This window comes from Musa acuminata, chromosome BXJ1-4 (assembly GCF_036884655.1).
Source record: "Musa acuminata AAA Group cultivar baxijiao chromosome BXJ1-4, Cavendish_Baxijiao_AAA, whole genome shotgun sequence".
Classification (NCBI taxonomy): Eukaryota; Viridiplantae; Streptophyta; class Magnoliopsida; order Zingiberales; family Musaceae; genus Musa; species Musa acuminata.
In genome coordinates this window covers 2,764,816-2,789,216 of record NC_088330.1, presented here as the reverse complement: position 1 = coordinate 2,789,216, position 24,401 = coordinate 2,764,816, and the positions used below count along the sequence as shown (strand labels likewise).

The window sequence follows — 24,401 nt, the reverse complement described above, 5'->3', positions numbered from 1 at the left end:
AGTTTACTCGATACTATAGAATATTTGTAAATGACTTTTCAAATATTCTAGATATTTGTTGACAGAGAAAAATATAGAATTTATTTTGGATGATAGGTGTCCCTAAACCCTTTTGTTGCTTTTCAAGTAGGGTATCTTTCAAAGTATTTTCAATAGAATTGATGGAGTTATCATATTCAATCAAAGGGGTAAATTAGCTTCTAAATTTATAGGTATTTTGCTTATGAAAGATATATGGATTATCAATTGGCATAGCCCCCAACACATGATATGTTTCATACATCAATGATCCTAAAATATATAAGAGATCTATCTCATGTTAGCTCATACCGCCACGAGATCACAACATATGTGGATGAGAGATGATGCTGTTTTTTCATAAGAGCAAATTCAAACTTTGAAAAGGAAGAAGTACATTATGAGAAATAAGATTATACCTCTAGTAAGATCAGCATCATTCATATTAAGAAGTCACTCAGAAAATGGAAGAGGATGCCAAAAATTGGTATTCATATTATTTTTATAAGGTAAATCAAATTTGGAGACTCAATTCTTGAAAAGGGAGGAAACAATCACCAAAAATTTTTATTGTTTTCTAAATCAAGAATTTCTTAATTAATATTTCACCATATTACACAAGTTTATTTTATTATGGTGATAAATTTTTTAACTACTAAGATTTTTCCTTATTTTGAATAAGCAAAAATATAATAATATAATTAAATATTGATTATGAAAATTAAGAATAAGGATTTATAGCATAAATGACCTCCTCTCTCATAAGTCAAAAGACTCTTCTCGGTGATCCGAAAAATTTAACGGCGAGGAGTAGAAGAGGAAGGATAGTGAAGGATAGTGATCATTGTCGAGAAGATCAATAAGTCATTCTTTCAAGGTTCTTTTCGTTGTTAGAAAAAATATTTTTATTTTTATTTAATTTATTATTGAGAGAATTATATAGGTTTTCTTCGTCCGTTATTAGAATAATAAGAACTCATCCAATGGGGTAAGATTTTTTCTTATGATATTAAGATAATACACACTTATGCTACTATAAACAATGATAACATATGTTATATAATTGGCATTGAATAACATCGATTTATGAAAATTTATCTCTAGTAGATTAGTGTTGTTGATGTATTTTTATTTTATATTTATTTTCCGTATTGACTTAGATAATAAAGATAAATATTCGCTTATCCCTAAATAGTCATGCCAAGAAATTCTAACATGTCATAACTTGTTGTTCAAGTTTATTACTTTTTAGGCTGTTGTTTTATTTTGAAAAAAAATATTTAAAATTTCTGTCTTGAAATAAAATTGTTTCCATCTCTATATTTCTGTAGATTGATGTAAGTCGAAAGATGGCTATATTGTGTGTTTGGCACGATCTGACGATATTGACAAACAACCTTTTGTTATTTGGCTGCCGCAGCACATCCAAAAGCTCGCAAGTCTTCTCCTCCCTTCTTCAGCATACTTGACGAGCAGCGGCCATGGCGACGGAGTACGGGTTCAACAGGTGCATCTTTTGTCAAAGCAACGCCACTGGAAACCAAATGTCGGAGCTGCCGACTGAGATGTCCTACTTACTCTTCGTTTCGTCCATTCTCACTTCCGTGACCGTGATCACGTTCTACTGCTGCAAACGATGGAGAAACGTGGCCGCGAATCCTCATTTCGGCAATGGAGCGGTGGAGCGGACCGACGTCGAGGACGGAATCGACGAGGCGACGCTGATGAGCTACCCGAAGGTGACGTACTCGCAGGCTAAGCTGGAGGAGAAGGGCGCCACCGCGACGTGCTGTTCCATATGCTTGGGCGACTACAAGGACACCGACGTGCTACGGCTGCTGCCGCAGTGCGGGCACCTCTTCCACCTCGTCTGTGTCGACCCGTGGTTGAGGTCGCACAGGTCCTGCCCCAATTGTCGCTCCTTGCCGGCGCCCGGCCCCGTGGCCACGCCTCTAGCGGTCGTGTCATGAACGTCGCCAACGCCATCGCAGTGATCGTAATCATATATAAACATGTATATATGTATAACTCGATAGGACGTCGAGGTCTCCTCCAAGTAGTGTCTTTGTTGTTGTTGTAGGATACTGATTTTAGTGTATGGTGTAATACTGTCAAATGAAAATACAGTACTTGTCGGGTTGTATGGCAGTAATGTATCAGATCTCCTTATTAAAAGTTAGGTAAGTAATCTAATATATTTTTGAACACTCTAAATGTTTAACGATAATATAATATACCAAACTCACTTATGAAAGTAAAGTTTGAAAGGTTCAAATTTCATCCGATATATCATTTGAATCTGTTGATTAGCTTAACTAATAAAGATTTTGACAATTCATTATAAGCACCTGATCTTTTGGAAATAAAAAATAAAAAAGGCATATCATCACTTGTTAGGCTCCATTTATTTTAGTATTCTTCGTGGCTATGCTGAGCTTGAGTCCATTTCCTCTGTGACCCTCTTCTATGCTAATTAAATTCCCACTAGTGTTTGCTTATGTTTGTCGGAAGTATTGTGCATGCGGATGAAATATCTAATTGGTATTTAATTCAAATATTGGAGAAATATTTCGTAAAAAATGGTACATTACTATATATTTCTTATACTACACAGGAGGAAGATATTTATATTTTATCATGATAAAATTTACCTATTTATAGAGCCATAGAAGAAAGTTATAAGACTCAAATATATTTTTATTATATATAACATATCTAATTGCTTATTGGTTATTATTTTTATAACCTTCTTGATGATGATTTTTTATCATGGTGTAACCTCTCCATTCTTATTAAATTCTAGAATTATAATTGTTTTCACTCATGTGATATTCATCTTGAAAAAGAACTCCAATTTGAGGAGCTTGGTGAAAATATTCATAACTTGATTGTCGAATTTGATATAGTCCAATGAAATTTCCTTCTCTTGATTTGATCTTGAGTGAAATCATTTATAAAAGACTAGGTTCTTTGCCAAAGCAATCCTTGATTTGTTATCAATATTTATCTTTATTATTTGATCTTATGAATAATTAATAGTTGCCTAAGACTAAGAATATTATTCTTGATATTCGGCACATAATAAACATTTGAAAGAAATTGATTACTTCCATTCTTTGTTTTCAAAGAGTCTCCAACGTAAACTTGTCTATTCATTGTTTCATCCAACTTTAACTTTGTGAATAGATTTTTGTAACCACAAATATGATTGTTAGCTCTAGTGTTTTAAATGATGATATCTTCTTCTTTATGTGCTAGCAACAAAAAATAATTTTCTTCTTTCTTTTCAATATAGTTAGTATATTTTTCAATTAGATTATTTTTGTTGTGATAGCATTTGGAAGCATAATCACCATATTTTTTGCAATAATATTATTGAATTTTAAAATAATTATACTTTTGGCTTCTTGTATCTCCTCTTTCTTGTTCTTATACTTTGATCTTTTTTATTATTTCTTCCTCTTCCTCCTTGGCCATATCCTCTATCATGACTATGGGCTCTTGCACGTCCTTAGCCTCATCCATGCTCACTTGAGCCTTCATTTTTTTCTCTCAAGATGAGCTTTGTGTGGAGAACATATTCCATTGTATCTCATTTATTTTTTGACTAAATATTTTTGTACCTGCAAAGAACTCATTAGCTCATTAATAGTCATGACAGAGATTATGATAAAGTTAATCTTTTTATGTAGCGATTGAAGTACTTTTTTTATCACACAAATACCTTCTAGATTCTCACCATTTCTTCTTAATTGATTGATAATGGTAAGAACTTTAATAAAATAATTAGAAATAGTCTCAGACTCAATTATTAGTAATGTTCTAAATTCAACTCTAAGTGTTTGAAGTCGAATTTTTTACATCTTATTAACACTTTTGAAGGAGTTCTATATTAAATTATATAGTCTTATTTAATTAGATAAGATATATTATAGATATGATTGAATTATGATTACTCGATCAATTGAAAGAAAGTTTAATTATAATAGTATTTCTTAGGAGATGACTTTGATGAGAGGGATTCTCATAATTACTTATCCTACATCTTTTACTCTCATATATAAATAGACAAGATCTCCTAAGAGCTCAACATGGACATGTCATGTGATGTTATTAAGAGATAACATATCTCCTCTTATCTCTCCTTAATCATGTGAATTATAGATCTTCTCTCATCTTTTCTTGTCCCTATTTCATCGCTAATAGTAGTCATGTGAATGCTAGAAAGTGAGGAGAAGGTGAATCTAGCATTTTTTTATAGATCGACATCACTATAGATTTTAGATCCAACAATAGTGCATTTGCAGATCAGATAAAGACTTTCTAAATAACATAGAAAGATACACTATATATTTGATATATTATTAATTAATTTTAATTTTTGATATTAAAGTTTTTCATATAACAACAACATATTATGATTTTTTATGTTAACTTTTTGAAGAACCTCCCGAGCATCGGTGGAGGTGTTGGTGATCATAACTTTTTCAAGATTACTTTTGTCGAACCCTTGATAAATGAGGAAGAGTGTTTTCTTATCTTTCTTCATTGGGTTGAATCCCTTTGACTCCTCCTAAGGATGATATCATCTTGAGACTCATCATAGTCTCTCTTTATCACTTCCCATATGTCTTGTGATCCAAATAAGACCTTCATCTGAATTCTTCAATTTTCATAATTATGTTTTGTAAAATGAAGTACTTGAAGTTACATGCTATTATCTATTTTGGCTTGACTCTAATATCACTTTGATGGAAAAAAAAAAAAGATAGAGAGAGTTAGAGAGTAAGAGTTGAGGTAATGCAAAATAAAACTTTTATTTCTTGTAATCTATCTAATTTATTAATGATTTATTATTTTCATAACATCATTTTTCATGAAAATATTTATTATAGTATAATTTCTCTATGCTTACTAAATTTTAATATTTATAATGATTAAGAGAGAGAGAGTTTTATATTTTTAATTAAATTTAATTCTCTTAATAGAAGCAAGCAAGCTCTCCGAAGTGAGACCACCTACTTATCAATCCAACAAAGCCTTCATTGTCAACGAGGTAATCGATTCAGAAAAGATAGACTCAGAAACTCGATCGTGCACTCCATCGAGGAAAAGATCATGTGCTGCTGCGTGCCTTCCTCACCTGCCTTCACATTCTACACGAGTCGTCGTCGTGTGAGAATGCCTACATAAATAAATAAATAAATAAATAAATAAATAAATATATATATATATATATATATATATATATATATATATATATATATATATATATATATATATATATATATATATAGGCCTACCGTGTTGCTGTTTCTTCATCAATGGCCTACATTTTAGAACTACATAAATATATCTGCTTCACCTCACTGTTTGCCTAACTTTCACTGGTTGCATCCATTTGACTATCTGCCGATCCGAGATTCAGCTGATAGGATGCTTTTTACAAAACAGTAATCGTGAAATTTTATGATTAATTATCAAAATCTTGATCAGTTAGATTAACTGATAAGATAAAATTTTTTGGATGATAATATATTTAGATAATGTAAACTAACTTAATATTACTGATTTGACCGCATGAAATCTTAGATTTGCTTAGGAATAAAAAAAAATTATCATATGTAATTTGACATCAAGGTTTCTGTTAGTGATGTAATGAACTCGTGAAAACAGTACTAGTACCAACGAAGGAGACAACTCGATGATGATGCTAACCATGCACGGAGAAGCACCACCACACAACAGACACGACGAGGAGGAGGAGGGAAGCAAACACGTTGTCGCTTACGTGGTGCGGTCTTCTCCAAGCCCGTGTTTCTCGAGGAGAGGGACAACGAAGAAGGCTTCGTTGTCCCCCGTCTCAGTAGCCGGCGATCTCCACAAGGTCACGTCATTTTAGAGCTTTCATGTCGATAACGTGTTCGCATCTGGAGCCGTATGGGGACCTCGCCACTAGTTACTCCGGTACGTGGACCCGACTAAGTTATTGCTAGCTTTTGCATCCTCGATGCCGTACTCCATATGGCAGGCATCGACCCTTTCGAATCAGATGCGAATTAACTTTGAGATGAATCTGGATGAACAAAACTTCTGTATCTCTCGCGCTTGTTTCTTCCGTGAAGACAACCCATACGCTCGACTGGAAGAAAAACAACTGAGTCACACGTAACACCTGCCCGCCACATGGATTAGGTGGAAGCGTTTACTTTGTGGCACAGTACATCAATGAATGCGAATCATCAATGAGCGGAGGGAGACAGATGCTGACAAAGATCAAATGCTGCACAAAATGTCAAGAGACTGTATTTAGTTTGTGAGTTGGAGTTGGGCAATTTTCGGATTGGAATTCTCTGAAAAGTTCAGAGGATTTCGAGCAATAAATATTTTTTTTTTTAATGTTTGGTTGTAAATCTTTTGATATTTTATGTTTGGTTGAAATTTCAGGATTTTAGGGTATAGATAAATTCAAAAGGATAAATTAAAAACAAAACATCTCTTTTTAGATTTTTCCTGAGAATTGCTTCATATTTTTAATTTTTTTTAACAATGTCTTTTTTTTTGTCTAATACCCGAAATACCTCGACTCATCTATCTTTTTTATTTTTTATTTTTTTATGGATCGATCGATAGATCAAATTATAACGTTTTCATCTATACCAAAAAATATTGTACTGAAAATACTGTAATATAGTGTAACAATACTGTAAACACAATGTTTTTTACAAAATGATAGTGTTTTTATTTTTTGTGGGTATTACTGAAAACACTGTTAACATAACGTAAAAACATTATAATTAGATCGGTTCATATTTCAGGTAAGAAGGATGCTATTAGAGAATGAAAAAATAAAAAAAGAATAATATTTTTGAAAATTCGCCCAATTCAAAATCCCAAACTTATTGCTTTTCATTGATATTACATCTCAATTCCTGTGGTATCTTTGGTTTCCTCAAATCTACAGCCCATTTCCCGAAGATTACAGCTGGAATGAGGGACAAAACTAAAACCAGGTGTCAATTCCAATGGAGCCATTCTTTTACCGAACAGGCAGTGAGGCTAACGCTTGTGTACCGAAGGAACACGACAAGCCATCGCTCGATGAATCGACTCCACCACCAGCTTTGTAATGCAAGCCATCACTCGATACGACATCACATTGGTGGTAGAAGCAGCAGCATATGCTCCTCAATTAGGGGAAGCTTCCCCTGCGATTCGACCTCTCATGGCAGACGCATTCAAAGCCACAACCCGGACTATTATCACGTACCTGATACAGCCATCAATGTCCTCGAGTGATATCACAACGGGAGACCACCATGTGCTGCGTCATAAGCGAGTTAGATAGGTGAAATGCTAACCGAGACTGCTTCCTCTTCCTGCGTTACTATTTCTTTGCACCCTGCACCTGCGAGCTCATACCCAATCGTTCATCCCGTTCTCACTGTCTTGTGTCACTCCATCATCCATAGTGGTGTGGATGCAGGAAAGGAGGGACGCCCTTCCTGAATTCCCTGTTCATGTCTAAGTACTGACCTCTGCTAGCTCATGCTCGAAGGCACCGAGTCCTTGGAAACATGTCGATGGAGCGGGTTTGCTACGTGCACTGCAACTTCTGCAACGCGATCCTCGTGGTAGATCTCCCGCCTGTTTTCTTTCTCTTATGTTTTGGTTGACTCAGGTGCCAGAAATCGTTTTATTGTGCTTTGTATTGGAGTTCAATGTTATATTGGAATTGCTTTAAACGATTAGTCTCAAGAATTATTGTCCTCTACTGCTCAAGCCGAACAAGGCGACTCGGCATAGTAAGATCATTACAAAGCAAGTGAATTACCAGACTGAGAGATCTCATTCGGCACCGACGTGATTGAGTGTGCGCTTTTGTTTCCATGTCATTAAACCCTAATTTGGGTTAACATGGTAGCACTGCATTCTCGAATGGCTTAACTCTTTTTGGGAACAATTGCTCCTTTGGGATTCTAAAGTTTCAGGCCAATAGATCAGATGGATAGTCTTCGATCTTGAGCTAGAATTGGCTTGTCCATCTGTTCAAATAATCTTGATGCAGCAAAAGCTTTTGACTCTACACTATCATGCAGAAGTCCGAGCTTTGTGAAGATTTTTTTGGAAAAACTAAGAATTCGAGGATGACATTTAATTTTTCCAACTAAAAGGTGACCTTGAAATCCATAGAAAAGAACTTGACGTGCTGCCGTTTCTTCTCTTAATCTTGCTAGAAGTAATCTGGTTCAGTGTAATGTTTTTTTCTTTTTGCTTTTCCTTTTCCGATCATGTATATATGGAATTTATGAGTTTGAGTTCATCCTGTTTCTCCCGGGAACAATGCATGTTGCTGCCTAGAATGAGTATTCTTAATGTCTTAATTCTTCCCCCTTTGGTTCACAGTTTCCAAGATCTCTCTCTCTCTCTCTCTCTCTCTCTCTCTCTCTCTCTCTCTCTCATTTGTAGATTTCAGCTTAAACTATATTGGCCAAGAAACAGTTTTTTACTTGTCGCTTGTTAGTCAGTCAGAGCCTTTCCATACGAGTAATCTGCTCGAGAAGAGAGAGAACAAAGGGGTAAGAAACGAAAACAAGTCCATTATCTTCTCCTGAGCTCAAAAGAACTGTCATCGCTAGCTTATATTCGGCAAACCAGTAATCAAACTTCAGTTCCTGCGTGACAACAGTTTGTTATATTCGCCAGCATCTGTTCATAAACCTCTCATGTGATATTAGTCCTCTCTCTCTCTCTCTCTCTCTCTCTCTCTCTCTCTCTCTCTCTCTCTCTCTTTTTATTGCGAGGGATGACTATTGACGCTTGATATATCATTGAAATTCTTCTTCCTATAGGTCCATGAACAAGAAAGTGGAAATTAAGGTAAGGTTTTGTGGTGTGTGAGAATTTTGATGGCCTATGCAACAAAATAATTCCGGAGTATTTGAATAACTTACATTCGGCTAAGTAGTGTACAGCTAGTAGTAGTAGTAGTAGTAGAAATTTCATGTTGCAGCATTTCTCATCTCAATCTTTTAACTCCATTGTTTTGGTTCTATATTCTACAGGTTAATGTACCGAGGGACAATTTGTTGGACAGTGTGAGAGTAAAATGTGAGTGTTGCTCCAGTTTGCTGTGTGCGAGTTCAGGTGTTCAGTTTCAGAAACTCCCTCCTCAAGATATCCAGGTTCTAGTAATCATTCAACATAGTAATGATTCTATGATATTACTGAGTACTAAAATTCCAAGGTTTGGATTTCTGGGGATCCATGTTAAAAGATGAAAGCTTGCTTATTTGATCTCAGTATATTTTGTTGCTGTTGTTGTTGTGAGGGAAAGAGGCTCGATAATAATACCATATAAAGTTTGCAGTCTTTGTTTATTTCATTTCACAAACAGAAACTCTGTTGTTGTGCACAAGACACAAGGCATACAACATAGGGAGACATTTCGTGATATTAACTGAAATCATAAAAATAGTAGCAGTGTTTCACTTTATTTCTTGATGTGACTTGATCAGCCTTGCCATTTCATGATAAAAGCTTAATTTTGGAGAACAGCTGCAGAATCACAATGTAGGGTCTCAAGGTCTTCACATGGATTGTGGATCTTCTTCTATGTGTGCCAACATGAAAACGATGAACTCCATGAGGAGTGTTCAGCAGCAAATGCTACAAATTCACCGTAAGTTCGCTCACATAAGTTGACTGTAATTATTCTAAGATCAACATCATTTGCTGACTCTACTATATTTTCAATATGATTCCGAGATCAGCAGCCGAGAAGAGACAACGCGTTCCTTCTCTCTATAACAGATTCATCAAGTGAGCACTTTTGACTTGTTTTCTCAAGGAACGAAGAAAAAACATGGATATTACTCTAAACACAGCTTCAATTCTTCCATTAAATCGTTCCAAATGCTAGTGATGCGCATTTGGCTGATCTCTTTTCTCCACAGGGAGGAGATAAGAAGACTAAAAGCTACTAATCCAGACATCAGCCATAGAGAAGCTTTCAGCACTGCAGCAAAAAATGTAAGGAGTTCTTTATGTTGTAAGGTCACTGAGCTTCATTGAATCTGGAATTGAAATGGGCATAAAAGAGTTTAGGAGTCTGTGATGGTGTTGGCGATTGAGAAGGGAAGTAATACCACTCGAATTTTAGGGTTTGGATTGGAAGAGCATTTACCGCAAGTTATGCTGCTTCTATGGTTAAGGAAATAGGAGCTGCAGAACATTTGGAAGTAGTATGGACTAAGTAGACAGAAGAACAATGAAATATATCGGACCGAGTGTATTCTCCAACAACGATATATCAATCTGGTTATATATTTTGGTTCAGATTTTAATATGTACAGCACAGAAACAATTCACAATATTAATATATAGAATGAACATCTATCTATATATTCAGACGATTTCGAGCTCTTTTCTCAGTTCAATGATTGTCTTTTAGGGGGTCATGCATTGATCAGGTAAAAGAACATTATACAAGACATAGACACCATAGAACAAATTATTATGATCAAACAACGCCTCTACTTTTGTGCATGAAACATGATGTGAAATCCTGATCTACTCAAATCACCATTTTTGTTTGCAGTGGGCGCACTTGCCTAGCATTCATTTCAAGCTCTCCCTTCAGAGGAACAAACAACTGTGACGGGATGATCGTCTGGTTGGCTTCATACAAAAGAACGGTCGTCAATGTGGGATGATTGCTTCTTGCGTTTCATCGATAATAAAGCTGGTTTAGTTTGATTTACATATGGAGAGCTGTGTTAGGCCTCCTTGTGATGCTGTTGTACACTATGATTCCACCATGTAAAAGATGGGTGGGAGGACGGTTCCATTGATTACAGTGTTAACCATATCATATTGTTGAATTATGTAAGGTCAGTCAGGCGTGTTGATGTAGGATTAGAGAGAGTGGATTTTTTTATGAGAGAAATAGAAAAGTAATATAATAATTTAAAACATCATTAAAAAAATGAATAATGATCAAACTGCTAGGTTTTGCACCTTCTCACACTTGGCTGGAGTCATACCATCAGAGCATAACTGTGATCTCGGATCGCTCACACATACATGAGCTTCGTTATAATAATAATATTCTAACCTCTTAATAGACTCAAGTATGAAAAAAATAAAATCATCTTTATTAAAATATTCAAACCCCCTTTTATAGGCTCAAATATAGAATAAAATAATATAAAGATATAAAAAATTACCATTTTATCAAATCAAAGATATAATGTTTCCTTCGAAAAAATGTAATAATTATGACTTGATTTTAAAATTTTTTTTGATCAATTTTTATTTTTAAAATGAATCAAAATTCATAATCTTCAATAAAAAATAATCTAATTTCTTATATTTTTTATATTTATGTAATATCCTTCTCCTAGTTACACCCATACCCTATGTGCATGCATGATTAAAATAGGATATCACATTTCAATTTTCATTACTAAATTAATATGAATATAATGAAAAGTAACAATCTTGAAATTAAAGTAACTTGGCTCTGTTACTACAAGTCTACAACTCGTAACACTTTAATCCTAGTTTCACCTATATCCTACATATATTCAATTTTACATCACATGTCATAATATATACGTGCATTGAACATCGTAACATATCTGTGCACTCTCACACCACACATCATAGAAAACACACATGCACTCTCGCATCACACATCATCATATATGTATATATACAAGATATTTTTATCATAATTTATATATTTTTATACTTACAAAATACATCCATTCATATTTAGCTCATGATGGTCATATCCATCTAAACGTACTTTCCAAAATATATTATGCATATGATAATTTATGCGACAACTATTTTGTAGTGAATTAAACTTACACTTGTCTGATTAAACTAAAAAATAATAATACTAACCAAAGTTCACATTCCTTAATGATCAAGTGTGCTAGGGAGCAATACACCTATCAAATTGAAAGCATAGAGTCATGATATGTCTTAATTAAGGATCTTACCTATTAAATTATTGATCGATAATAATTCATTACAATAATCCATAGAAAAAATTTGATAAAATCTCTCATAAAATAAATTATACTTAACCTACAAATTTATTTAGATTTCACTATCAATTTTCAACGATTCACACTATAAACAAATGAACTAGTTACTATTAATTAAATTATCATACAATTTTACGAAGAAATTTTGCTCAAGTATTCTAGCTGACCAAACAATCTTGTCATGAAAATTTACAAAACACTAGAAGACATAAAATAAAATACATAATAAATTTTAGCTTAAAATAAAATTATTTGGAGGCTAAATTATCCTTCTAATTCAACTACCAACACCTATTCTGTTCCATTGAAATTGGGTTTGGACTATCTGAACTTATAAACCCATATCTTGGTGTATAGAGGTGGTACTTACTCAATTCTAAATCTCATAAAACCTTAAGAGAACATTTTAAAATATATCAAAAGATCATCGTCTAATCATATCTAAATTATTTGTAGGGTTTGCACCGATTCTGTTCTCCTTAGCTTCCTTGGTAGCAACATTTGCTTATTCGACCTTGTCCTTTGATTTGTCGGGCTCCCTTAAGCGAATATAGGCTCTAGAGCAGTCCAACTCTCTAGTTGCTTCGATCATCCCTCTACATAATCAAGTCCCTCCCATGGGACTTATTGGTATTTGCATTCGAACTTTTTCCTCGGTGGTACACAACCCCCCATATGCTGATAATTAAAGCTTTCATCCGATGTAAAATTTGATGCACACACGGAAGACCCGCCTCTATGGTACCATGACCTTTACTCCTTGAATCCATAGCCCTTCTGGTCATCGTGTTGTTCACCGAAGTGGAACAAAATCTTTTCTTAGAAAATAAGAGTTTTTGAGTATCTCGGATTGAGACCATAATAACTCTATGCACCGATCTTAGATTAAGGTTATACTTGTGGCTTTAGAACCACAAGAGAATCCTCTAAAAATATTAAAAAATCAAAGATAAATTCAAAGTTTAGGTTACTCAAAAGTAATTGGAAAGATCAACCTGTAATATGTAAAACTAAAACCCCAAGTATAGCAAGGGAAGAGTTGAGTTTATTTTATCTCAATCTGTCTTTGAGCTAGGGTTTTATAGCTTGCTTGAGAGAAGCTAAGAATGGTTGCAGAAGAAGAAGAGAAAGGATCATGGATTATTAGGTTGGTAAAGAGTATGAGACTAAATTATAGAGGTGCTTAAAATGTTACCTTATGGCCTAGGGTTTAATCTCATTAGGCCACATTTAAAGTTTTTTTCTCTTTTCTTTTTTTCTTCTTTTACTAATATAATTACAAGGTTACAGTAACCTCAATTAAGTTTAATTTAGTTTGATAAGAATGATATTTTTTTATCTAAACTCATATTTCAACCTTACTTAGGTATCTCAACATTTAGTATAGCACACCTCTTTGATTTGCATCTTTATTTATTTTTTCATTACTTCATCCATGTCTAAATAGCTTATTATCCTCTATATATATATATGAGGTTTAAAATTTAAATTTTTTTACTTTAATTATGTTCAAACCCATTCAAGCTTCAGATTCACTTAAGGTCGATTACAATTCAATCATCACTTTTAGTTAGTATATGTATATTTATTTTCATAACTTAACATCATATTAAAGTTTGCTACCACACTTTGACTTGTTGTGCTATGCTTAACCTAAATATTAGGGTTTGTGCATGCTTAATTAATGTTTCCTAAAAACTAAGAATGATATTTTTTGGAAGACATATACTTCAATCTTAAAAGTTGAAAATAGGAGCACATCATTTATCATATTCATGAAACTTAAATATCACAAATCATATATCATGAAGTGAAGGTAAAATATACAATTTATTTGTATTTCTATTAATATTTTAATTTTAATTTAATGTGTAAGACTTAGACATTACTAATTTTTTTTTCATTGAGTAAATATTATCATATGACAACTACAAAATTTATCTATTCTAATTAAATTTATTTTATTAATAAACTAATTAGATTGCTCCTGCATTATATATCATCACATACATACTTGATGACAAGATGTTCAAACTTTCAGCGGTGAAAAGTTTTTATTGATCACAATATGTTTTGGAGCTTAAAAAGAAAATGATTTATCGTAGTGTTTTCTCTGTAAACATATTATACAGCATAAAAAAGATAAAATACATCAGATTTTAATGTCACTCAATAGTCTACAAAAGACACGACGAATTCAGAGATTAAATTGCATGCTTTGAGCATCCCACCAATCTCGATACCTAATTCAATAGTCTACAAAAGACACACTTGTTGTATACAACGCAGTAAAACCTTGTGCTATAGAGAGATGGCATATTACATTTAAAAACAGACAAGCAGTTGAACTAATCAAATCTGAGACTCCCAACAATCTGGATACAGGATAAAATGAGGTACCATGTAAGGCAATCAATAATACATAAGCATCACATTGTGTTGCGCACCTATCGCCTTTGGGGCCTTTGTCTTGCACCGTATGATCTGCTGATGACTTCAACCGGTGGTTTCTGCTCCAGGGTGAAAGTGAAGTTTTGAAACAAATCAAATTAATTTATGCAGCAACAACAGGATCCTGTTTCACGTGGAAATAAAATAAGGGCATATGAACAGATCACACAAGAAAGACAAGCATCAATATGATATTCTATAACACTTACAAACCAGTCTGAGTTATACATCCAAATAGAGATGCCATAGAATCGATCAAGTAGAAGATGCCAAATCGAATGTCGATAGACGACCGACAGGTTAACCAAGACAAACAAATGGTATTATAGGACTGCATTATAAAAGGCTTCTAATCCTCACATCACAATCCAGCATAAAAATGGCGTCCTCTCACCAACGAATGAAATTATTTCCAAGTATTACAGGAATTATGAATATATCAGTCCAACAAAAACCATAATACAAGAAAACAAAATTTGAATGTGGTAGTGAATGAGCCTCTGATACACCAGGGGTATTTTGGTAAAGAACTAGCACTTTTTTTATACAATTTGCGAACCACTGAGATGTCTCCTCAAAGACAAAGCACAAGAACTTATTGACCATCTATAATGTTACTAAATCCATGTGTTGATTCTGCTCCAAAAACTCATGGGTTCACCTCTAAATGCCAGCTCAGTACTCTCATAAGCTCTGAAGACATGAGCTTAAGATTTTATAACTCATGATTCAAAATAAGTTCATAGGAAATGGCTAGGTATTTAAACTCGAAGTTGGCATGCAATTTCTCATGGCCATGATGACATTAAACCACAAACAGAGAATTGAAAAACTCTAGTCGAGATTCTTGCATTAAGTATTTTCGTGTAAGCTTCGAACCATGGTCAGTTTACATAGTATAAGCTTGGAACCATAGTCGGTTTGCTCCCTTGTCACCTGTGTGTTTTATAAGCCTAATAAAAACAACCTCTGTACTGATGTAAACACAGACTCTCACCATACCTAAGCATTGACAATAACCTTGTTGTTGTGCTATGCTTTACTAAAAACGTCAACATAGCTTCAAAACTACATTTTAGTGACAGACGTCTCAACTTTCAACATTATGCTACAAGTATGCAACTGACTTCAGGTCTTTCATACCCAGTCAGAAGATATTTTACACAACTTCAATTAAAATACGATGGCCGAAAGTTAATGCATTACCTTGGCTGTTAAATCTGAGATTGCCAATTGGAACTTCTCTCTTGTTCTGGAGCCTGCAATATGACCAGCCTTTGCCACCTTTCCAAAAGCACCATTTAACCAAGCAATTCCAGCAGTTACATACATAGACATTTAGAAAAAAAATAATTGAGCAATTCCAACACTGGTATGAGATTCAAAGTTTCTATTATATCCATTATGATTCCATGGTTAAAGGAGCACAACTAACAAAATAATGCGAAAGAAATTATATCCACCAAAATATTTAGCCTAAGTTCAGGAAACCTGGATGGCCATATCATCTTCATAAGATACTCCCTGGACATGGAATGTACTATAAAACCACTGCTGTCTTGAGTTGAATTAAATAAAAAGATTCCAGTAAAAATTTTCCTAGTGATATCCAAGATTATATGGTACAATGTACTTTATTTGGCAATTTCAGGATGTCAAACACGATTGATAACAATAAATGGATAAGTGGAACAACAGCGGAGAACTGTAGAGTGGTATTAACAGGCTGATGAACTTGTTTAAAAAATCAACAAAATATACCTGGTGCAAGGATAAATCAACAAACAATAACCTACTCTTGGAAAAATAAAAGTCACATGGTGCTTAAATGACAGGACAGCAAGAACAAATATGTTGTTCAGCTGCGAAGAAGAAAAAGTGAGGACTTGTTCCACTATCATAATCATTAGTAGAAAACAGATTTTCACAACCAGAATACTCGTAATATAGCAGACAATATTTTTCTTTCATCAATTTAAGAAATCTTAAAATTGTTAAAATATATGGAAAAGGCTTTATGTGCAGATGATACAAGTACCTGTTAGTCTTGACATTAGCACGAGTGTCATTCAGTTTCCACTCTGCTGCAATTAGGGCCGCAATGGTTTTATCAGACACATGTAGCTTTTCATTGACAATAGAGATTCCTGCTGTTATTTTCTCTGAAAGGCCAACCTGCCTATCAAAAGAAGTAACCATTGCAGTTGCACCAGCCCTAGTCGATGCTTCTCATCAAATGCTTTAGCCTTGTTGATAACTTCTTGTCTAAATGCTGAACCCTTAGCTAGCATACTCGAGGCAAACATCATGAGCTTCACTAACGTAGGCTTGTTCACCACGAGGACTGCTTGTACCCTACATCGATATCACTTGAACACTCATTCAGACCCCAAAATCTTATAAACAAGAATAAGTTAATCTATAAGTTCAGAAGAACTTTGAATAAAAAAGGTATACTGGAGTTTACAGACACCTCAATATTTGACATGTTGTTTCCAACAAGAGTAATTTCTGCCTCACTAACCAGAACTCCCTGCACGAGTGGTTATAAGGGAACAACTGTAGACATAACTATGAATCTCTAAACAAATAATAACAATAATAATAATTCTTAACTCCTCAACCATAGGAATATAATTTTCAACAGGAGCTATGTTTACAATCCGATCTACAACAGTGGCTCCCTGACAAATGCACATCAAGAGTGTCGAGTATTATCTAAAGAAAATAACTAAGGCTTATGCACTTCAAACTATTATTTGAGTAGCATTTGATAATTGTGACTACAATATTTTATGCATTATGGTAGTAGACTGTAAGATTTCTATCCAAAATTACACTCGGTAATCCTTCCTATTCATTTGAAGTTCCATTTTAATTTATTACCAAATCACATAAGTGATAGAAGATGAGTAGACAGTCATAATCCAAGAACAGATACTGAGAGAAGTGCTGACAAGAAATTTCCTTGCACTTATCAAGTACAAAAGGGTATAGGAGATACCTAGCAATGATGCAGAGCATCATCAGCTAGTTTGATTTAACATCTTCAGTAGGGTATTACAGTTTCCATGTTGGTTGAATCAACTATACAATTTTCATATGTATGAAGCTTCTCTTTACTTTCCATTCAAAAATAAAGAATTGCCACATCAAACAATAATGTTTAACTTGAAAGGTGAAACAATAATATTGAGCTAATGTTACCAGTCACTAGCACATATGTTTTCATGATAAGGTTGTTCCCTTGGCAACTTGGATACATGATTTGAGTTATGAGATCAATCTCTCTTTGTGCAGGGGAAACATTGAGTATATTGACCCTCCATGAACCCAGCAACAGTAACGTTGGGCCATCCATTGTCAACTTTGAGCACCATTCTGTAGATTCTTAAATAAATTAGTCCTTTCTTACAAATTAGGTAACAATGTAGAGCATGTACTCTACTAATATAAACATAAAGACTACAGAATGACAAATGACAAAAAGAAAGTATATTACTACAGCTTGATAACCATAATTCTTCTTAAAATGGAAGGAAAATTGCTGCTACACCTAGATAAACTTCAATGAGAAATTTGAAATTATATTATATCTTAAATCATTTGATTTTCATTTTGTATAAAGACTAAAACATCACAAAAGCCAATTAAAGCCAACTAAAATAAAACCTTCAATTAAGTCCAGACAATCAGGAACCAAAAGAAATGCTTGTGATACAAATGGATGCCAATGATTTCAAAATAATTTATGCCTTTGCAAATCCCAAATGGCTATGCCGTGATTTAAAAACATATAAAGTAAATATAGAATCTTCACAACATGAGCCATAAACCCTTAGTTTGTATATGTTGAATTATCAAAGAACACCAATGTACAGAACCAGATCAAACCAAGTGGCAGAACTTCAAAAACTGGCAATCGGATCATTGATCGGTCCAATTCACTTAATGGATAGGTTATGTAATAAATCAAAATGAAGTGGTTGACATTCAGTTTTTGGATAACCCACATGAACTGACCAGATTAAATAAAACCAATTCGGTTTTGTAATTAAAGCTAAGATTATTTAAATGCCTTAACTTATTTTTTTTTATTATTTGTTTAAGAGGGTAACTATGATTAATATGAATTAATATGAGAAAGAAGCATCTCTAATGCAATAGCTTCTCTCTTTTGGTTGTCCTCTCTTCCTCCAAGGACCTCTCTTCGTTGCCTGCTCATCTCCCTCCAGCAGTCCAGCTGTCATTTTTTCTCTCCACACCTTGTCTCAAATATCTTCTTCTCACCTCTTCTCCCTTTGGTCACTAAAATGAATGAGGACAATGAACCAAATATCCACAAAAAATAGGTTTAAAATTCAGAATATGATAAGGAATGAACTCTATGGGTAAAGTCAGTGAATTAAAAAGCACTGCACTAAAAGATGCTAAGGTCTCAAAACGCCCAAGATGTTACGTGCTCGCCCAAGCAAATTAAGGTGTTCTGAAATATTAAAATATAAAAATATATAATATAATTGATAAATATAATTATATAAATAAAAATATGATACTAAATTAAAAAGATCTAAAGAACCAAGTTACATTATCCATTTTCTAATAACAAAAATGTCAAAAAACTCAAAACAAAAAAGTTTTACATCAAATTCAATCATCATCATAATCAGCATTGTCATTCTTAAACATATCATCATCCTTCTCTTCCTCTCGTCCATCTTTATCAAAATATATTTCCTCCTCTTCAACAATGGCAGCAGATGAGCTTGAAGCCTTTGCACTCATTTTTCTCTTTGTCATATGTTTTGTATATGTTTGTAATTCTATAACACCTGAGGCTCTTGCCACATCTCCTCATGCCAAGCTATCATCTTCAAATACAAGCTCGTTTTTAACATCTTATAAGTTCACACTCATTTCCCTCACCAACCACTCATTTGAATCATCAATGACTAGTAATAATATTGAATCAATGTTATTTCACAAATCATGACAAACCTGCAATACTTTATTATACTTTATATAAACAAGATCATGTAATCGTTGATGCTCTAACCGATTTTTTCTCTTTGTATGAATCTAGTATATCATATAATTTAAAAATATATTAACACATCTATCTAAAAAAGAATAGATTAATTAAAACAAAAATATTATGTGATCTTTGCATACTCAAAGACACTCTAATTTCGCTCACAACCCGCAACACTACATGTCAAACTAAGAATTTTAATAGTTAATTACTATAAATTTGGTGTGGAATTTCTAAATAAACTCTATCATTCAGTTGTAAAATTTACTTTATATTAACAATAGCATACTATATATAAAATTAATTATATAAATTTATTAATACTTGAGGATGTAGTTGTCCTACATCCAGATCATTGGCAATCTTATATTAAGATAATTCACATATAATCTTATCTTATACCTTAAGGCTTAGAACCAATCTTGCAATACACTGATATAACTCATTTATAACTTCTGTATCAAACTCAATAGAGGTATTCTTATAAAAGGATTATGAGTTCAAATAATATCCTACTGCATGTAATGGATGATGAAATTGATAATTTAATCTTTCGTCAATGATTACAAATATTTCTTATATTTTTTTATTTTTATCAAAAAACATTTGAATTATCTCATTTGCTCTATTTAAAGCCTCATAAATATATCTAATTGCTGGCTTCTTTTCATTATCTGCTAACCGAAAGACTCGAACAAGAGGGTACATTACCTTTAATATATAAACTATAAGATTATAAAAGGACGGTATTAAGATGATATCACCGGCCCTCTTACATTTCGCTTCTTTTACTCATTTGCTTGTCACTCATTTCTCCGAGGTAAATATGTTTCTGATAAGACCCTAAAGTCTTATCGTCGAAGAAATGAGAGAAATGGGGATGATAATGATCACTTCAAGGGGATCGGCCTCCTTGATCGCTTCGAGGGAATCGGGCCTCATTGGTCGCTTCGAGGGGATCGGCCCTCCTTGATCACTTCGAGGGGATCAACCTCCTATGGTTTGTCAAAAGACATAATAGTATTTTTCATAGATTACTAAAAAGAAGTAGTTACATCCCTATTTATAGAGTTCCACCCAAAGTCTATCAGGACTTGAACTCTAATAATAAATAAACATTAAATAAACCTATACTTGACTCTATCTGAACCAAACCGACTCAATAAACAACTGGACTAAACAGACTCAATAAACATTATTTAAAAGCTTATTAAAAGGTTCCTAACAGTTCCTCCCTCCTCAAATCAGCCTTGTCCTCAAGGCTGAGCAACATCAATCTCGGGGAGCTTCTCTTTCAACACTTTAGCCATAGACTATCTGCAACGCATCACAACCTGTTGATCAAGTAAGTATGGTCTCCACTTTTTGAGAGTGTAAGCAACAGGTCGATCTTTCAGTGTAGTAATCGTTGCATGAAACTCCTGGCCTTGTATAATCAATTTTACCTTTGAACCTTTGCTATCACAAGTGAAAATCCATCCATCAACGATCTTTACTTTGAATCTGTCATAGTCTTCAATTTGGTGGGCCAATCGGTCAACAGTCTCACTGTCCATAAAATTGTTAGTGCTACCAATATCAATCAAAACTATAATAGGCTGGTGCTCTAGAGTTCTGGCAACTTCCATAGTTTGCGGGTTAGAGTAGTCGGCTAATTTATGCATTGTATGTACGGTAGGTTCAACGTCTTCGTTAGAATTTATACCTTCGTGATCGGAGTCCACATTCTTAGCTTTCGGCTCCTCTCCAATTGGTTCAATCATCAGAAGTTGCCCTTGTTTACATCGGTGCTCCATACTCCATTTTTTATCATAGTACAAACCCCTTGTTGATCTTTCCTTGCTAATTTTTTTCTCATATATATTTGCAAATGAAATCGTAGCTATCATAGTGCGGGGTTGACGAGCCTTAACTTCACACCGGATCTCTGGAATAAGCCCTTCAATAAATGTATCCAGAAGTTGTCGATCCGACCAATCTCTAGCTTGATTTGATAATCTTTCAAACCTACTATGATATTCTAACACTGTAGAAGTCTGATGAATTTTGACGAGCCGACAATCAACATTCTCATGTTCGGATGGGCCAAAGTGAAAAAGAAGCCCTCTTTTGAACTGCTCGCATCTCTAGTTCGTTTTCACAGAACTGTTTCATACCAATCATACCATTGGAGTGCATCTCCCTCGATCTGGATTGAGGCCACTTCTACCTTGGATTCTTCTGGGGTTCTGTGAAAACGGAAAAAATTTTCTGCCTTAGAGATCAAATTGGTCGGATCTCTATCTTTCCATCTCGGAAATTCCATCTTCATGTGTGAGTAATTTGTGTCATAATCTTGGGGCCCTTTTCCTGTATTTTCAGATCTGTGCAATGTAGAACATGAGCCCCAATTTTGTTGAAATTTGCTGAGGCTCTCCAGTAGGCTCTTTTTGAAATCATTAAGTGTTTCTTACAGTCGGTTCTCAATTCTGATTTCCAATGCTTCCATTTGTGCTTTCACCGAGTTATCAGTGGTCATTGCGTAAGATTGCAAATCTGTAATCTCAACTCCTGTTTTTGGTGTCGGTCAAGGGCATCAACACTGTCGATGCGAAGTTGCCGAGGAGGTGGACGCCAAGGGCAGTGCTGCGGTCGCACGGTGGCTGGCAGTGGTGGTGGGTCGGCTGGAAGGCGACGGCGCTCGAGGCGTGGCTGCGATCGACGAGGGGCTGCGGAAGCTCTGTTTCTGCAACCGCTGCAAGGAGGGGCTGCGGTGCCGGCGGTCCTTCTCGCTCGAGCGAGATGGGGACGCAAGGAGAAGAGGTCGCTGGCCGGGTGATCGAGCGGCGGCGATGCGGCTGGGAAAAGTGTTGGTGACGCGGCTGGGAACAAGGGCAATCCGTGAGTTGCCCTGTTTCGGTCGCCGCGAGGAGGGCGACAATCGGCGGCTGCGGCTGCGACCCAAGGGGAGGCGGGCGGCGGTGGAGAGGCAGCGGTGGTGGCGCGGCTGGGAGCAGCGTCACCAACGATCGCCGAGGAGGAGAGGTCGAGCGGCTGCGCTGCGACGCAAGGGGAGGCGGGCGGCGGCAGTAGGGCTGGGATGGACGCTGGTAACGTCGTCTCCTGGCCGGGGAACAGCGGCGGCGGTGGTCGCCGGCCGGGAAGCGGGGCGATGGTGGGCGCTGGCCGGAGAGCAGCAGCGGCGGGTGGGCTGGCCGGAGGACGCAGGGGTGGCTGCGGCTTCTTCTTCCTCTCGTATTTTTCTTTTCTTTCTTTCTTTCTTTCTTTCTTTCTTTCCTTTTTTTTATTTTTGATAGCTTCGTTTCAACAAGAACGTCAAGGATCGTAGCTCTGATACCAAATGAATGATAACCCTAAAGTCTTATCGTAGAGAAATGGGGATGATAATGATCACTTCGAGGGAATCGACCTCCTTGATCGCTTCGATGAGATCGGCCCTTGATCACTTCGAGGGATCAACCTCATAGGGTTTGTCAAAAGACATAATAGTATTTTTCATAGATTACTAAAAAGAAGTAGTTACATCCCTATTTATAGAGTTCCACCCAAAGTCCATTGAACTCTAATAATAAATAAACATTAAATAAATCTTTACTTAACTCTAACTGAACCAAACCGACTCAATAAACAACTGGACTAAACAGACTCAATAAACATTATTCAAAAGCTTAGAAAAATGTTCATAACAGTTTCTTAGGTTATGTTTTTAGCTATGCACGCTATGTAATATTAAGAAGGAAGTAGGAAATCGGGTGACACTATCTCACCAATTTTTTGTTGCTTGTAAATTTTCTTATCATATTCAAAGCGACAAAAATTGTCTTTTCTAAAGTCTTCTTGATTTCAAGAGTATTTTCAATATCCTTCAATATTAAATCAATGCAATGTGTCACACATAAAGTCCAATATAAGTGTTAGCTTTTTGCTTCAAGTAATTTACCTAAGACAAAAAATAATAAAATTGATAAGACTTGAGAGTCACATAGTTTTTCTATTCAAATAGGAGACATAGAGAAATTAAAATATTAAAAATTCAAAAGATAAATCTTACCAACTAATACATAGTTGCTTCCATTATCGTTTATAACTTAAATGATATTTTGTTCACCAATTTCTTCAACAAACTTATCAAGTAACTCATATATCTTTTCTCTAGATTTAATAAAAGAGGATGTATTTATTGACTTCATAAACATGATTCCTAAAGAACAATTGATCATAAAATTAATTATACACCTAGTCTTCTGTCGGTCCAAGCATCTAACATAATAGAGTAACTATGTTTTACCCATGATTTTTTGTGGCCCTTTAAGAAATCATCTGTATGATCTAACTCTTTCTTCAGTAATAGAACTTATGACTCATAATAACTTGGAGGTTTTAATCTCCTAATATCTTCAATAATCTCTTTAAAATTATCTAAACGACAAGTACTAAGAGAAAGACTAGTCTGATAGAAGAAGCGAGCAATATGCTGAATTGTTCTTCCCTTTATTTTCTTATCACAAGCATTACTTATATTTATTTATCTTAATTTTACTCTTGGTTATTTTTGTTGTTTCTGTGATCCTTAATACATATATAAGTCCATCGGTCCCCTTTTACCCTTCTTAACAATCATAACTTATTTTTCTTTTCTATCATATACTTATTTCCCATTTGAATTGGCACTTTCAGAATAATCTTCTTTATCATCTCTAATATGTTCAACATTATCCTCGGGTAAAATATCATAAGTTTCATTCATTTGTATCTTTTTTTTAATCATACAAGTCAGCAAGTCTTCTTTTACATTAAGTGGACACTTCTTGTAGGCTGATGCATTCTTCAAATTCTCTACT

The 24,401-nt window shown here is 34.8% G+C and overlaps 2 protein-coding genes and 1 long non-coding RNA gene across 8 annotated transcripts; 2 read left to right on the top strand and 1 right to left on the bottom strand.

Annotated features, from left to right (window-relative positions):
• Positions 1 to 1,499: 1,499 nt before the first annotated feature.
• LOC135671994 (RING-H2 finger protein ATL70-like) lies at positions 1,500 to 1,988 on the top strand. Its single transcript, XM_065180452.1, has one exon. It carries the CDS (start codon positions 1,500 to 1,502, stop codon positions 1,986 to 1,988), a length of 489 nt encoding a protein of 162 aa, XP_065036524.1.
• A 5,270-nt stretch (positions 1,989 to 7,258) lies between these two features.
• Positions 7,259 to 10,914, top strand: LOC135672289 (protein YABBY 2-like). Of its 3 annotated transcripts, XM_065180751.1 has the most exons (7): positions 7,259 to 7,366; positions 7,491 to 7,652; positions 9,084 to 9,203; positions 9,577 to 9,700; positions 9,792 to 9,840; positions 9,975 to 10,050; positions 10,619 to 10,914. In XM_065180751.1, the coding sequence occupies exons 2-7, from the start codon at positions 7,596 to 7,598 to the stop codon at positions 10,676 to 10,678; spliced, it is 486 nt and encodes a 161-aa protein (XP_065036823.1). In that variant the 5' UTR covers positions 7,259 to 7,366; positions 7,491 to 7,595; the 3' UTR covers positions 10,679 to 10,914. The 3 variants fall into 3 exon arrangements, with proteins under 3 accessions (XP_065036823.1, XP_065036824.1, XP_065036821.1); XM_065180752.1 differs by lacking the exon at positions 7,259 to 7,366 and having other exon boundaries at positions 7,373 to 7,652; positions 9,795 to 9,840; XM_065180749.1 differs by lacking the exon at positions 7,259 to 7,366 and having other exon boundaries at positions 7,373 to 7,652.
• A 3,361-nt stretch (positions 10,915 to 14,275) lies between these two features.
• On the bottom strand, positions 14,276 to 23,077 carry LOC135641498 (uncharacterized). Of its 4 annotated transcripts, none has more exons than XR_010497739.1 (4): positions 17,736 to 23,077; positions 16,567 to 16,883; positions 15,735 to 15,812; positions 14,276 to 14,652 (listed from the first exon to the last, which is right to left on the bottom strand). It is a non-coding gene; the product is annotated as an uncharacterized LOC135641498 (long non-coding RNA). The 4 variants fall into 4 exon arrangements; XR_010497732.1 differs by having other exon boundaries at positions 16,567 to 16,612; positions 16,704 to 23,075; XR_010497735.1 differs by having other exon boundaries at positions 16,567 to 17,909; positions 21,266 to 23,074.
• Positions 23,078 to 24,401: the final 1,324 nt, after the last annotated feature.